Source organism: Phocoena phocoena, chromosome 2 (genome assembly GCF_963924675.1).
Source record: "Phocoena phocoena chromosome 2, mPhoPho1.1, whole genome shotgun sequence".
Taxonomy (NCBI): Eukaryota; Metazoa; Chordata; class Mammalia; order Artiodactyla; family Phocoenidae; genus Phocoena; species Phocoena phocoena.
In genome coordinates this window covers 85,504,937-85,521,930 of record NC_089220.1, presented here as the reverse complement: position 1 = coordinate 85,521,930, position 16,994 = coordinate 85,504,937, and the positions used below count along the sequence as shown (strand labels likewise).

General features: G+C 38.5%; 1 protein-coding gene across 8 annotated transcripts in view; it reads left to right on the top strand.

Annotated features, from left to right (window-relative positions):
- The window catches only part of ZNF106 (zinc finger protein 106), a 42,992-nt gene extending 26,607 nt beyond the window's left edge, over positions 1-16,385 (top strand). For 7 of the 8 annotated variants that reach the window (XM_065901440.1, XM_065901438.1, XM_065901437.1 and 4 more), the window contains 10 exons: positions 903-1,048; positions 2,512-2,646; positions 7,660-7,776; positions 10,103-10,294; positions 11,107-11,169; positions 12,207-12,326; positions 13,170-13,241; positions 14,064-14,135; positions 15,743-15,889; positions 16,329-16,385. In XM_065901440.1, coding sequence (XP_065757512.1) covers positions 903-1,048; positions 2,512-2,646; positions 7,660-7,776; positions 10,103-10,294; positions 11,107-11,169; positions 12,207-12,326; positions 13,170-13,241; positions 14,064-14,135; positions 15,743-15,889; positions 16,329-16,385 — 1,121 coding nt within the window. The remainder of the gene's footprint in view (positions 1-902; positions 1,049-2,511; positions 2,647-7,659; positions 7,777-10,102; positions 10,295-11,106; positions 11,170-12,206; positions 12,327-13,169; positions 13,242-14,063; positions 14,136-15,742; positions 15,890-16,328) is intronic. The other variant, XM_065901439.1, reaches the window with a different exon arrangement.
- Positions 16,386-16,994: the final 609 nt, after the last annotated feature.

The following is a 16,994-nucleotide window of genomic DNA, read 5'->3' as shown; positions in this document are numbered from 1 at the left end:
TCTTACTCCCATCTCTCTTACCTGGCTGTCTTACGTGTTCACCTAATTAGTATAGTTGGCCTTCTGTATCTTCGGTTCCACATCTATGGCTTCAACTAACTGCAGATTGTGTAATATGCATTTATTGGGGAAAAAGTGGACCTGCACAATTCAAACCATGTTGTTCAAGGGTCAGCTGTAAACAGGAGGATGTGTATAGGTTATATACAAATACTACACCGTTTTATATAAGGGGCTTGAACATCCGTGGATTTCAGTGTGGGGGGGGTGGGGGAGTTCTGAAACCAGTCCCCTTTGGATACCAAGGGACAATTGTATTAAGGCTTTGTTGGCTCTGGGGGGTTTTGCTTTGAGAAGGAACTACTTAAAAATAATGCCTTGGGCTTCCCTGGTGGCGCAGTGGTTGGGGGTCCGCATGCCGATGCAGGGGACACGGGTTCGTGCCCCGGTCCGGGAAGATCCCACATGCCGCGGAGTGGCTGGGCCCGTGAGCCATGGCCATTGGGCCTGCGCGTCCGGAGCCTGTGCTCCGCAACGGGGGAGGCCACAACAGTGAGACACCCGCGTACCGCAAAAAAAAAAAAAAAAAAAAATAATAATAATAATGCCTTACTCAACAAGATAACTGGCAGCAGAGGAAACTGGATGTGGAAAGATACTTGGTGCCTTATGGGTATCACTCAAAGCTCACTATATAAGTATCTTGTTCTGAAGTGAAAGGTCTTCCCTGCCTTTATTATGAAATCTTCATAATGAAGATCACTAATGAAAATGTGGTGTTTTGCTGGGGGAACTAGGCTTTAAGGAGAATCCAGAGACCACTTTTTCATAATGGTTTAAATTTTTTAGTATCTTTTGAGACACAGGCAGACATATCTCTGAAACATACTCTTGTTTTCTAGAAATATCTTCAGAGCCAGGAGATGATGATGAGCCCACAGAAGGGAGCTTTGAGGGGCACCAAGCTGCAGTGAATGCAATTCAGATATTTGGGAATTTACTGTATACCTGTTCAGCAGATAAAACTGTCCGAGTTTATAATCTCGTGGTAAGTTGATACATCAATTTGAATATTTTTGCTTGGTTGCAGATTTTAGAAACTCCAAGTAACTCTCTCTTAGACTAGGAGTTTATTTGCTGTCCAGAGATGGAGTGGGCTTTAGACTAACTTTAGATACAGTTGATCCAGCGGCTCAGTGGGGTCACTGGAGACTTAATTTCTTTCTTTATTTCCATTCTGCCTTCTCTGATACCACCTTTTACTAAAGCAAGTTCTCCTCCTGCTCACAGATAGATGTCAGTAGCCACAGGGGTTTCTTTTCTCTCCCACCACCAAAAAAGCGTCCTGTGCTTTCCTCTCTGAACAATCACTTGGCAAAAGGAAATGGGATGATAACAATAGGCTCCCGACAGTCAGGTCCCAGCCCTGGAGTTGATGCTGAGGTCTGTCACATAGCTGCTACATAATAGAGAAGGGATAGAGTGAGTACTGGGGAAGTAGTCAATATAAGAGGAGGCGTTTTCCCTGAGAGTTGATTAATTATCCCGGTTATTAAGAAGAGCAACGGTCTTCCACTACCCCACACTTAGGATAATCTGATGCTCATTACTCTCAATTTTTGTAGAATGGACTTTTGAGTTTTGAGTCTGGTATGCGTCAAACTAATTCTGTTTATCCACAACGATAGCCAAGAAACTTTAGGAACACTATGTTTGAACAAATATGGTGAAAGTGTTTGAAACTGATGAAGTCCTTGAAAATCAAAAGATTAGATAGATGATGGACTGAGAAAATGTTTGCTGTAGGCAACAGGTATATAGGTTCCTTTAGCCTAATAATGCGAGGGCAACAGGGATGACTGAAGGAAGGAAGCAATGGTACCAGGAGGTGTGACTGTAAGATTTGGGGAATTGGCTCTAACTCTGAACTGAAAGGTAAGTATAGGTATATATGTACATTCTAAATATATAACAGTATGTACACAGAGACAACAGGATGTTCCATTATGAAACCACACCTGGAACACTAGACCTGTGATGGCACCTGACATGTCTTTGAATATTGTGGCGCATTCTCTGCATACTGATCAAATGCAGGAACTTACTGGGTAATTAGCTATAGTTTGGATTTGCTAGCTTTTTGGTCCATATGTTGGAGAGCCTTGCCCTAGATGTTAACTAAAATTCTGATATGTCTTATAGCAAATTGCCCTAAGTATTGGATTGGCCAAAAAGTTTGTTCAGGTTTTTCTGTAACATCTTATGGAAAAACCCAAACGAACTTATGGCTCAGTTAACATATAGTTGCAGGTACCTCAGTACATGTGACTGTTTGCTGGGCATTCAGTGAACAGGTATTTACTGAACACCTTTTGATACCAGGTAATATTCTAGACTCTGAGGCTACAACAATGAACTGTATGTTTTAGCATCATTTTTTTTTTTTGAGGAAATGCATTATCTAATCCATTTATATCCACAAGTAATGATCTGAACTGTGCTTGACTTTAGAGTCGGAAGTATATTGGTGTCTTTGAGGGCCATACCTCCAAAGTGAACTGCCTCCTGGTTACTCAGACCTCTGGGAAGAATGCTGCCCTTTACACTGGTTCCAGTGATCACACCATTCGCTGCTATAATGTTAAGGTAAGTGGGTCCAGCAAAATCAAACGTGATAATATTGAAACACTTTGACTGTATTTACTGTGTAGAGTGGAGACACTGAGACAGATGCTTCATTCTGTTCACTTTCTTGCTTCTGAACTTACTCCAGTACCCTGTATAGCCTTTGGAAGAAATGAGGCTTAGATCTAAACCATGTTTTCTGTCTCTCTCCACCAGTATCTTTTCACTTACTACTATTAATAATATACCTCCTTTGATCTTTTCAACAATTACTCTTGATTTTTATTTTCATATCATATGCCAAAATTAATACTGGAGAGAAAACAAAATGTTTAACTTTTTTAAACCTGAAAACATAGAAGTAGATATCTCCTCTGAGAAAGAATTTTCTAAATGTATTGTAAGAAATGAGAGAAAATCATTAGCATTAAATATATGTATTATAGGACTTCCCTGGTGGCACAGTGGTTAAGAATCCGCCTGTTAATGCAGGGGACACGGGTTTGATCCCTGGTCTGGGAAGATCCCACATGCTGCGGAGCAACTAAGCCTGTGCACCACAACTACTGAGCCTGTGCTCTAGAGCCCGTGAGCCACAACTACTGAGCCCACGTGCCACAACTACTGAAGCCCATGCTCCTAGAGCCCATGCTCCACAACAAGAGAAGCCACCACAGTGAGAAGCCCACACACCGCAAAGAAGAGTAGCCCCCGCTCACCACAACTAGAGAAAGCCCGTGCACAGCAGCAAAGACCCAGTACAGCCAAAAATAAATAAATAAATTTAAAATATATATATATACACACATATATTCTTTAAAAGATTTGATTATTTAAGACAAAATTTATAATACCAAAGATTAGGTTTTTAACATATATAGATGGAATGTGTGGTAACAGGAACACAAAGGAAAGGGAGGATGGAATTGTGCTGGTGCAAGGTTCTTATATTTTATTGGGGATAAGTCAGTTTTACTTTGAACTAGATTGTTACAATTTAAAGAGGTAATCTCCAGAAGGCTGCCTCACAGCTTCAGTGTGCGTCAGATAGACCTGGAGAGCTTGTTAAAACACATATTACTGGACCCCACTCCCAGGGCTTCTGATTCAGTAGGCTTCGGATAGGGCCCAAGAATTTACATTTCTAACATGTGATACTGATGCTACTGGTGTAGGGGCCACACTCTGAGAACAGCTGCCCTGGAGCAACCACTAAAAGAATAAAGCAAAGAAAGACAGCTAAAAAATTTAATAGAGGAATTAAAATGGCATACTAAAAAACACTTGTTTAATGCAAAACAAGGCAGAAATGGGGGAACAGAGAAATAAAAATGAGACAAATAGAAAGCAAATTGGAGTCTAAATCTAGCCATATTTAATAATTATATTAAATGTGAATTAACACTAAAATCAAAAGGCAGAGATTGACTAGCTAAAGAACAAACATCAAAATCTGTGCTGTCGGGCTTCCCTGGTGGCGCAGTGGTTGAGAGTCTGCCTGCCAATGCAGGGGACACGGGTTCGTGCCCCGGTCCGGGAAGATCCCACATGCCGCGGAGCGGCTGGGCCCGTGAGCCATGGACGCTGAGCCTGCGTGTCCGGAGCCTGTGCTCTGCAACGGGAGAGGCCACAACACTGAGAGGCCCGCGTACCGCAAAAAAAAAAAAAAAAAAAAAAAAATCTGTGCTGTCTACAAGACATACCTTTTAAATTCAGACACAAGTAGGTTGAATTAAAAGAATGGAAAAAAATGTACTATGCAAATAATAACAAAAAGAGCTTGAGTGATTATGTTACTATCAGGCAAATAGACTTTAAGACAAGGAATACTACTGAGAAAAGGGTGGCATTCCATAATGATAAAAATGTCAATATAACAGGAAGATAGAACAATTAGAAATATATGTACGTAATAACAGCACCAAAATATGTAAAGTAATACTGATAGAACTACAGCGGAGAAATAGACAAATCCACAATTATAGTTGAAGACTTCAACACCTCTCTCAATACTTGATAGAGTACTGGACAGAAAATCATCAAGGATGTAGAAGAACTGGACAATACCATTAACAAACAAGATCTAATTAATATTTATAGTTAAAAAAAAATTAACATTCATAGACTCTGCCACCCGAAACAGCAGCATACACATTCTTTCCAAGTGCATATGGAGCATTCACCAGTATAGACCATTGCTGGGTCATCAAATAAGTCTTAGTCTTATTGAGAATCTTAATTAAAAGGATTGAAATCATTTAGAGTATGTTCTCCAACCACAGTGGAGTTAGAGATCAATAACAGAAAGAAATCCACCAAAAAAAAAAGAGAAAGAAATCTTGGAAGTCAGCAAGTAAGGGGTAATGAAACAGCATACTTCTAAGTTACCCATGATTCAAAGAAGAAGTCACAAAGGAAATTAGAAAATATCTTGAACTAAATGAAAATGAGCATCCAGCTTAACATTTGTAGGATAGCTAACGCATTGCTGAGGGGGAAATTTCTAGTTTTAAATGCTTATATTAGAAAAAAAAGAAAGTTTAAAATCAATTATCTGAGTTTGTAAGAAAATAGAAAAAGAAGAAAAAGTTAAACCCGAAATAGATATATAAAGGAAATAATAAAGAGCAGAATGGAAACCACCAATTTATAAAACTGACACACAATAGGGAAAAATCAGTGAGACCAGAAGCTAGTTTTTTGAAAAGATAAATTTAAAAAAACTTTTAGCTAAATTGATCAAAACAAAGAGAAGCCACAAATTTCAAATATCCTGAATGTAAGAAGGAACCTCATAACAGCGTTATTAATCAATACATCCATCAACTGATAAATGGATAAATGTGGTATATAAAACGTGGAATAATACTAGCAACAAAAAGGAATAAACTTCATACATGCAGCAACATGGATGGATCTCAAAAACATCATGCTAGGGGAAAGAAGTCATATGTAAAAGACTACATACTGAATGTTCTCTTAATATGGAATTCTAGAAAAGGCAAAACTATCAGAGTTGCCTGGGATGGCAGTGGGGACTGACTGAAAGAGGGTACGAGGTAACTTTTTAGAGTGCTAGAAATGTTCTGAAAGTTGATTGTGGTAATGGTTGCATAACTGCATACTTTACTAAACTTAATGAAACGTATATCTAACATGGTGAATTTTATTATATGGAAGTAATACTTAAGTCTGTTGAAAATTGTAAACAGATTTTGGCAAGAAATTGTCTTAGGTAAAAAGGGAAAAATGGTTGTAACAGGACAGGGTAAACGTAGGGTTAATATATGTTGTAAGGAGCTTACACCTTTGAGAAGAGAAATAGTAAAATCCCTACACATGAATTGAAAGACAGAAATTCTTTAAAAAGAGAATATACAAGTAACTATTTGAAAATAACAGTCTTGTCAATAAATGGAAGTTAAAACAGAAGTTCAGTACCATTTTGACTTATAAAATTAGCAAAAACTTTTAAAAGAGTTTTCAATGTTTTTAAGGGTTCTAACCCGCAGTAGTGTTTGGCATAGTGGGACCGTATGTTAGTGAAAAAAATTCTTAGTTTTTGAAATTGAGGTGTAACTTTATATAGTAAAGTACATAAATTTTAAGTATACATTAAGTATTGATGAATTTTTACATAGATACACATTTGTTTAACCACCACCAAGATTGAAACACAGATCATTTTCATCCCCCTGAAGCTTCCCTCATACACCTTCCACTCACCACCCCCAGCCAAAGAAAACCATTGTTCTGATTTCTGTCATTATAGATTATATTTGTCTGTGCTTGAACTTCATAATAAACCATACTGGATGTATTCTTTCACATTAGCTTTAGCTCGCTATAATGTCTGAAATTCATCTTTATTGTTGCATGCACCAATAGTTTTTTTATTACGGCAACGTATTCCATTTCTCCTATAAAATTACAAAATGATCTCACATGGATGGGTTAGCCAGAGGCAACATATATCTTATCATTTGAGCATATTCACTGTCTTTTCCTTTATTTTACAATTGCATATGCAGCATTTATATTTGTAATTTTATGCGGGGAAAGTAATTTAAAAGACTGACTCTTTCAGGTATGAAAGAAGGTTGGAAGAGATCAAAGACTTTGATAGTCTACAGCTTTTATCATCCAACCTATAGGTTGTCCCATCCTACTTATAGGATGGGACAAGTAGGTCCTACTTACAACTGTCTTGATTTTAATGTCTGTATCCAGACCTCTTTAAAAAGCTAAACTTGGGCCTTTAGTCACTTAGTATCATTCAACAGCATTCAATCTTGAGCACTTACTATGTAACTGGCCCTGTTCTAGGTTCTAGGTAAGTAGATTTTATCAGTATAACCCAGTTCTGGAGATTCATGGAAATAGTTTCTTAAAGGTCAGCTCAAACTGTGTTTGTATAACCTGGATATGCATCAGAATTATGAAGGAAATTTTTAAAAACACATATTCCAGGGCCTGAATTAGAATCTCAGGGACTGGGGTGAAGCTTGGGGTTCTATATATTTTCAAAGCTTCTTGGGTAATTGTAGACCGGCTAACCTGATACTGGTTTGAAGGAGGCATTTGGGAGCTATTAAAATAGAGAATCAGTTGCAGGAAAGCGCATATTTGATTAATGCAATTATCAGATATACAACTATAATCTTTATTTTCCTTTTTAAATGTCAAGTGCAGCTTTAACTTTATCTTTGGCTACTTAATTTAAGAGGCTAGAACCCAATCCATAGTGCCCTTTGAAGAATTTCTACATTCCAAATTAGAAACATAGGTAACATTAGAAGTTTACTATATTACCTACTTACCAAATTACTATTTGTTTACTATATTACCTACAGCTTGAGGGTATTTGGCTACATATTTCAAAGCAGAAAACAGTCTAAGATAGTCTTCTACAAATTAGAGGACACTACATTTTCTTCCTCATAAAAAATCATTTCACACTGTTCTCAGGAGGATTGTTTTCACATCTTATTTGCCTTTAATCTCTGCTGATCAGGTGTTGTGTGCTTTTATCAGACTCGAGAGTGTGTGGAGCAGTTACAGCTGGAAGACCGGGTTCTCTGCCTCCACAGTAGGTGGCGAATTCTCTATGCAGGACTGGCAAATGGCACTGTGGTCACCTTCAACATAAAGGTTAGTGGTTGGGGAGAGAAGGCTGAATTCCCATGCCACTTGAAAATGGTGTGAGTGTGTGTGGGAAGAAGTTGAAGGCAGATGTTTTCCTGTTTTTGTGTGTGTTTGAGAAAGCAACAGAATTAGCCGCTACTCAAAAATTTATCTTCTGTTGTAAGTGAAACAAGATGCTGCATTCTGTCTGCTCAGGCCCAAGTGTGCCAGGACCAAAGTGTAACTCTACTAAATTAAACCGGGCCTGATGATTTGGGGCCAAATAATGAGTCATAGGTTAAACTAGTCTGTCTCATTTTAAGAATGACACCATGAAATGAGCTTAAATTCCTTTGAGTATGACGTTGATGTGGTTTGGAACTGATTTAGGGTTTCATGAGGGTAGCTTGTTCTTGACTTGAACTAAGTCAAGGTTTGCCTTCGTGCCTGTGGGCCTCATTCTTTCCTGACCCAAATATAAATCCATTTGTTGAGCAAACCTTTATGGAGCACTATTACATGCTAGGTCTCAGGATAAGGCTTAGGAAATGGAAATACGGACCAGTTCTTAATGGCCCTGTGTGCTTTGTTAATGTAGTTGGACTTGTAAGCTTTAAAGTAAGAGAGACATGATCTAATTTGTATTTTAGAAAATGTCAGTCTGGAGTTGAACAGGATGGAAAATACTGGTACTAGTAGAAGCTTGGAGACCATTTAGGAGGCTTTGTTATGGCAGCTGACATGAAAGATTAGACTAAGGTGAAGAGAAAATGGATAAAAGATGTAATTGGAGGTAGAAGTGATAGGTTTGGTTACTAGTTAGTTGTAGCATTCTATCCCGAGGCCATCTGGTCATCTTTTAACAGTGTGTTAGAATGTTATTGTGTTATGCCTTGTTATAGTATCATATATTTAGTTAGTACCTACTATCTCTTCTTCTACCAGCTAGCTGGAACTACTTACAAGGAATGCAATAAAATATGTCATGGTTTCTGCCTTTAAGAAGCTTAAAATCAAATTAGAAGAAACTAGCACATATATAATCAAGCGTCAGATTATTTGGTTCACTAGATATGAATAGATCACAGAAGGGTAATTAGTAAAGGTTTTCGCATTCTAAATGCAAAGTGCTAACAACCTAGATTAGATTTGGTTAGGGCAATACAAATGAAGACAGAATAGATTTAAAATATTTTAAAGGATAAAACTTGATAATTACCTAGTTCTCTTCTATTTTGTGAGATTAAGGTAATCAAAGGTAGGTAGAAGTTTTGGGGCAAGATGATGACAAATTCAAATGGGAATGGTCTTTACTTTTATTTTTTTGAAATGGTCTCTAAATGGTTGAAAAGCCCCAGTAAAGATGGACTTTGAGACAGAGATTTGAGAGTTTCTGCAGAGATATGAATTTTGAAGCCTTGTTAGGGCTGGACCTTTTCTGTTTTGCCCATACTCCTGGAACGCAGTGCTTTCTGGGGCTCAACAGAAAGCATGGGCTGTTTACCTGGGCCTTCCCGCCACTGGGCCCTGAACTCCATTGATCTACCTCCCCAGCATCTCAAGATGACTGAGATTGATGCTCAGCTCTGTAGGCTCCCAGCTGCTGCTCTTGCCTAGTTTCTAGGAGTTTTATCTCATGCACGCACCTTAAACTACCTCTTTAGAGTTTTGGGGAAGTAGGAAACTTTATGAACAAGTTTGGTTTGGGAATGAGGGAAGCAAGTCTAAAATCTGAGGTAAAGGAATGTTTGGGAATTCAGGATGTGACCATGCCACTCTGACTGATACAAAGGCTTCTGTAGTTTAACTTAATGATGTCATGAGAGATAGACATAGGACCAGAAGTCAGAAGAAGGTCAGAATAGCAGAAAGGTGGAGAATGAGAGACTCAGATTGTCTAAGAAGGTAGTTCTCAAAGAGAATTTTGGAAACAATCATGGCAGAGTGCATAAATTTTGGATGACAAAAAAACAGTGAGAGTTCTTGGGTCTGTGGAAAGTGTATTCAAATATGAAAAAAAGGTTTATCATTCATTATCATTAACTTAAGGGAAGTGAGAGAGGGCATAAAAGAGAACCAAATTCTAATTATGATCAGGATAGTGCGGGTCAAAGGTAGAAATGAGTTTATAATGTGAGACTGTCCCCACTAGAATCAGGAAGGAAGGAGTCATGAATGCAGAGTGTTGGAATAGAAATGGCAGAGGTTGGGGAGTTAGGGATAGGGAGTAGATGTGAGAACTTATTGGTGTTAGAATTTGGAGTTTGTATCAAGGTAGTGATTTGGGTTAGTTGATGTTGAGTTTTTCCAACTAAGTTGCTTTTACTTCATATAATGGTGGTGTATTTTTCAGAACAACAAACGACTTGAAATCTTTGAATGCCATGGCCCTCGGGCTGTCAGCTGTCTTGCCACAGCTCAGGAAGGTGCCCGAAAGCTGCTGGTTGTGGGGTCTTATGACTGTACCATTAGTGTGCGTGATGCACGGAATGGACTGCTCCTTAGAACTCTGGAGGGCCACAGCAAAACCATTCTCTGCATGAAGGCAAGTATAGTGCAAAAAATAGGAGTTCATTGTCTGGTACAAATAGAAGGGTTTGAATGAAATTTACCATGTTGTCTAATGCCTTATTTAGAATACAGATTGCTATCCTTTTTTATTTTCTTTTTTTAAAATATTTATTTATTTATTTATGGCTGTGTTGGGTCTTCGTTGCTGCGCACGGGCTTTCTCTAGTTGCAGTGAGCACGAGCTACTCTTCCTTGTGGTGCGCGGGCTTCTCACTGCGGTGGCTTCTCTTGTTGCGGAGTACGGGCTCTAGGTGTGCGGGCTTCAGTAGTTGCGGCACGTGGGCTCTAGAACGCAGGCTCAGTAGTTGTGGCGCACAGGCTTAGTTGCTCCGCAGCATGTGGGATCTTCCCGGACGAGGGCTCGAACCCATGTCCCCTGCATTGGCAGGCGGATTCTTAACCACTGCACCACCAGGGAAGTCCCTATGACCCTTTTCTTTAGGCTTGGATTACCACAGGACATACTGTTTTTTAATATATTAACCAAGAGACAAATAAAATTGTATCTTATTGTAGAATGTAGATATACTCGAATGCCCTTCTAGGCTGCTTCGTAATCATTCCGAAGAAGCAACAAAACCAGTAGTACATTGTCAGTTCATCAGAGTACTTGGTGGCAGCACATAAGTTTCAGTTCAGAAAATTTGTCTGAGAAACTTATTTCATACCTCGTTCATGCTCATCTCAAAATAGGGTGGGAAATAGAATTTGCTAATGTGTATTACAAGTTAAAGGAAACTCAGAACATTATATCAAATCTCATTAACTTAATTTTTTTTCTTTAAGGTGGTGAATGACCTTGTGTTCAGTGGCTCCAGTGATCAGTCAGTCCATGCCCACAACATTCACGTAAGCCATGTTGGTGTGAAGAAATCTATAGTAGAATGATGATTAAAGCTTGAAGGATTCCTCAGACCTCTTGCAATTTAAATTAAGCCCTTTTTCTAGTGAAAGGCTTAATAATAATCCCTGCGCATAAGCTCTTGGATAATATTAAGTACTGTAGAAATTCTGACCTCATCAAAATTCTTAGTGGGGAATAGACTCAAAATTTACGTAAGGTTTAGTTTGAATGCCTCATCTAAACATGAGATAAATTGAGCATCTGAGGCTCTAAGAAAGTAGATATGATACATAGTTTAAAATAGCACAAGTAAAAACAGCCAAGAGACTCTGCTCAAGTCATAGAGGCTGCTTTTGAAGCTCAGTCCTTAGTCTGTAAACTTGGGGGTTAATCCAGCCTCAGGGACATGTCCAGATGCAGTGAAATGATAAAAGTGAATATACTTCAAAAGCTATAAAATACATACACACATAGCTGTGGCCCTTCTCTTTCTGTGACTTGGGGTTCTCTCCATCAAGATACAGTGCAGGGCTTCCCTGGTGGTGCAGTGGTTAAGAATCCCCCTGCCAATGCAGGGGATATGGGTTCAAGCCCTGGCCCGGGAAGATCCCACATGCCGCGGAGCAACTAAGCCCGTGCGCCACAGCTACTGAGCCTGCGCTCTAGAGCCCGTGAGCCACAACTACTGAAGCCCACGCACCTAGAGCCAGTGCTCCTCAACAAGAGAAGCCACAGCAATGAGAAGCCTGCTCACCACAATGAAGTGTAGCCCCCACTCGCCAAAACTAGAGAAAGCCTGCGCGCGCAACAAAATCCCAACTCAGCCAAAAATAATAAATTTATTTAAAAAAAGATACAGTGCATACATTTTGTAAAAGTAAAAAATGCTTGTGGGAGTACTTCATCTGTTAAAATTAGTACAGCTACGTTTGTACAAGTGGTCTCAGAATTATGTCTTCTAGAATTACAGAATTATAAATCTCAAAAGTCGGAAGGAATCTTTAAGGTCAGTCTAGTGACTCTTATCTCTCTTCTGATGCAGACTGGTGAGCTTGTACGGATCTATAAAGGTCACAATCATGCAGTGACTGTGGTGAATATCCTAGGAAAAGTGATGGTGACTGCTTGCCTGGATAAATTTGTTCGTGTCTATGAATTACAGGTAGAATTTAGACCCAGTATTTTGCTTGAATGACTTGGGGAGACTGTCTATTTGGATTTGGTGTTGATTTTTCTATATGGAAAGGCTGGGGTGGAACTCAGGAATCTGAGTTCTTCACAAGTGCTACAGATAATTATGGTCCTTGGAGGATGCTTTCAGGCGCACAGGCTCACACGTGTTAAAAATTAAATGTTGGACTTCCCTAGTGGCGCAGTGGTTAAGAATCTGCCTGCCAATGCAAGGGACACAGGTTCGAGCCCTGGCCCGGGAAGATCCCACATGCCACAGAGCAACTAAGCCCGTGCGCCACAACTACTGAGCCTGAGCTCTAGAGCCTGCAAGCCACAACTACTGAGCCCACATGCCACAACTACTGAAGCCTGTACAACTAGAGCCCGTGCTCCACAACAAGAAAAGCAATGACAATGAGAAGCCCGCGCACCACAACTAGGGAAAGCCCGTGCACAGCAACAAAGACCCAACACAGCCATAAATAAATAAATTTATTTTAAAAAAAAATTAAATGGTTTAAAAAAAATTTAAATGGTTTTTGGAGAGCAGCTGTAGTCTGTAACACCTGTCTGATTCTCTTTGTGTGCAATTTCAGGTTTGAGACTTTGACACTACACAGAAATTTGTTTTATTTTTTCCAGTTACCAGCTCTTCCCATGAGGAGAAGGAGTTGTTAGATTATGTTTCTGTTAACATGCTACTGGTACTTCAGCTTGGTACCTCAGGTGTAGTTTTAAACCTTTCAAAGGCCTTCAGGGACTATGCCTGTTAAACACAAGGTATAAATAACCTTAATTCTCTCTCTCTTTTTTTTTTTTCCCTCCACCCAAGTCGCATGATCGATTGCAAGTTTATGGAGGACACAAAGACATGATTATGTGTATGACCATCCATAAAAGTATGGTGAGTATAATTTGCTGTGCCACATATTTGCCTTTGAATGTGTTTACTAAAAATTGTACAAACTATTAATAATGTTACTACTTGTCACTTCCAAAAATGACATCTGTTTTTGATATGCCTCGTTACTGAATGTCTTTCTATCTCTTGGTATTATAATATTGAAAACCCAGTAATGCTGTTGAATATTCCTTTTTTTATTAAGAGCTAAAATAATTACAATACAAAATATAATACCACCATTAAATAGAAGGTAAATTTAAGATGTTTCCAAAAAAAAAATTGAGTGGTGCTTTTTTCAGAGACATTATGATCTGGACAGTACATTGGAATAGAGTCAGGAGATTGGGCCAGTGTGGCATAGTTATAGCAGACCTAAAAGTAGAAGCTAACTCATGTAACCCTGCTAATCCTTGATTTATTTTATTTTTAAATTTTGAGGTTGAACCAGAATGGATGTTTTTCATACTTTAAGCAGTAGAACCTTTTGTTCCAATGAAATACAGATGCCTAATATGCAATGCCCAGTAGAAGCCAGAGCTACACCAGTTAAAAAGTATAAGTGGTGCCTCTGATCCCTGCCACTTCCGCTCTCAGCCACAATCCCAAGAGTGGCTCTCTAAGGAGCACAGCTTCAAAGTGTCCAGACTAGAAGATCTATAAGATACTTTCCCATTATGGTACAATGGGGCTGGTTTGGGTTTAGGTTTATGTTTTCTTGTTGTTGTAGCTGCTACCAGTAACTTTTGACTCTTATTTTGAGGATGATTGTAGTAGTTTTATTGTGTGTTGTTTTGGTCTGATGTGATAAACCTTTTTCTCTAGATTTATACTGGCTGTTATGATGGCAGTATTCAGGCCGTGAGGCTGAATCTGATGCAGAATTACCGCTGCTGGGTAAGCAGTGAAACTGTTCTTGTCACCAGACTTAGATGTTGCACAACCCCAGGCCAATTTGTAGATCTTCATTGTCATCGGTTTAGCATTTTTATATTGAGCATCTACTTTTGCCTTCCACTGTAGGACAAATAAGCTTATTTTTTAAAAACTACATAAAATGCTTCCATACTTCTGTAATGAAAAGTCTTATCTTAGGATTAGATATAAAGCATATTTAAGTATCCACTCAGTTTATCTCTTTTGTGTTTTTTATTTTGTTTTATTACTCTATTGATACATGCCTTCAAAAACATCAACAGTACAGAAGTGTGTGAAAGAAAGGTGTAAGTGCTTATTTTCATGACTTGCCCACAATACTTTACCCATTCCTCAGGCATTACATTTATAGTTTGGTTTGTTCCTCATTGGTTTTTGAGGAATAGGCAGATAAAAATTTGCATTTTTGAAATTTTAAACCTCAGTTTACTAGGCTAAATTGAGTGGTTTTTATTTTTGGGTGGGAGCTGGTGATTAACCCTCAAAACTTTCACACTGTTTCTTATAAACCTTAATTTGTTTCATCAGTTCTAATAGTTAGTTGTGACCAGAGAAAAGTTGATGGCACTGAATTTTTTTTTCCCTAAACCCCGACCTCCTTTTTCAGCATTGATGAAATGAACTGGATGCTCTCCATTTTAAAATTTGATTTTGGGTTTGTCTCTGGCCTAATTACTTTTCAGCGTTTTACACATCACTATCTTTGATTTTTAGTCTTCTCAGTGAAGACAAGCAAAATCTAGTACAACAGGCTCCAGAATATACAAATAGACTTAACTTATCTAGAGAAAGGAGGAAAATACCTTCTGGTTTTAAAGCTGGGGGGATGGAATAGTGCTTACAGAGGAAAAACTCAAATTTGCATTACTTTTTAGAAAAGAACACGTTAGAATGAGAATCATAGGATTTCTTACAAGCCTGTAGGGAAAAAAAGCCAAGACAAAGAGTCTTTATGTTTTCTGACTAACAATTGAAACATAGCCACATTTATAATACAGTAAAAAAAAAAAAAAAATAGGTGATCACAAGACTTGATTCAAGTAATAAAAATTGTTAGTAAAGTCAGGCTTCCTTGGCAGTTTTCTACAAGTATTTCCACAAATGTAGTTTTCTTTATCAGACATTTGTATTTTCAAGTTTACAAGTCAACAGTTCTTAGAATTGTTAAAAATAACCCTTTAAGTATTGCAGGAAAGCTCTTTGCCTTTCTTAAATAAATGGACTAAGAAACTCATTTTATGATGGCAAGATAAAGCATAAGTATGGTTTAAATTGAATTTTATGTAACTTGTCTGTCAGTATTTGCTAATAGCTTCCTTATCTATGATGTAATGGCTGCCTTAGTGCTTTGCCTTCTCAAAATATTGCACTGTCAAAAGACTTCCCAGTCTTTTCAAGTTTCTCATTAAATTGATGATTAATTTGGTTACCTCTGGCTTTGTTGAATTTCCTAGCCAAGAATAAATTAAAGAATAGGGACTTACTTACAGGATGCAAGTGAGGAATATTCTCATTGCATGTTTCCTATGCTCTTTAAAAACTTACCCTTTCATTCTGTTTCCCTCCAGTGGCACGGTTGCTCTCTGATATTTGGCGTCATAGATCATTTAAAACAACATTTGCTGACTGACCATACAAATCCGAACTTTCAGACTCTGAAATGTCGCTGGAAGAACTGTGATGCTTTTTTTACTGCTAGGAAAGGATCCAAACAGGTACATCAGTGGGATTTGAGGTCAACCTGCGGTCATTTGACTGCTCAGAGCAGGGTTCAGTAAACCTTTTTTGCCTTATTAGAATGTTCACAATTGCAATAAACAGGGAGAGTGTAGGGATTTTTCTTTTTATTACTATCCAGGGATTTGGTGTATAGCTTAATGAGGTTTCAAATGAAGAAATGGTAGTTTTTGAGAAATAGCCTAGAGAGAATGTTTTCACATGTTTCCAGTCCAGTAACTGAACCTAGAGGTTTATTACAGTGCTCTTGTTAAGAACTCATCTTTAAGTGCGCAGTTCCATGTAAATTAGAGTACTGGGTCCTAACTGCCTTTCGTGTATGGATCTTAGAATGTACCTGTGAAGCTCCCTGGCTTTGACTTTCTCTTGCCCTACTACCATCCTTTCTCTCATGGGCCCTTTTCCCTTTATTCCTAGGATGCTGCAGGACACATTGAACGACATGCTGAGGATGACAGCAAAATTGATTCATGAAGTTTTTTGCCTCCCATGTTGGGAAGTCTTTAGTTGAACTAATTTCACATCAGCCCCTTACACAGGCCAGTGTCTTCCCTTCCCTAGTGAATCAGGGAAGGAGAGAGTGGTTACTAGCCAGACTTACCACTAGCATAAGTCTGGGCAGCTCTATGGGGTGATAGGTTACACTTCTAAGTTCTTGCTGGAGGTTTGTCAGATTTAAACAGATTTTTAAGGAACCATACTCTTCTGGGACAGCATGGCATATAGTAATTTATGCTACTGGTGTTCTCCAGATGATTATTAAAATACAGATCTTAATTGGCTACCCGGTTTGACCCTAATCATATGTATATTTTATTGATTTCAGTCTGTGATTTTTAGTTTCTGTTCTTATGATGGTTTAAACCTATAGGCAGGCTTTTAAGTACAAATTTGTCCAGTGCTAGATTTTTAGGATCAGTTTTAATTTCTCCTTAATTATTATAATCAGTTAATTGTAACAGCTGGATATTTAAATTGGAAGCAAATAGTTCCCTTAATTTTTTTTTTTTTTTTGCGGTACATGGGCCTCTCACTGTTGTGGCCTCTTCTACTGTGGAGCACAGGCTCTGGACGTGCAGGCCC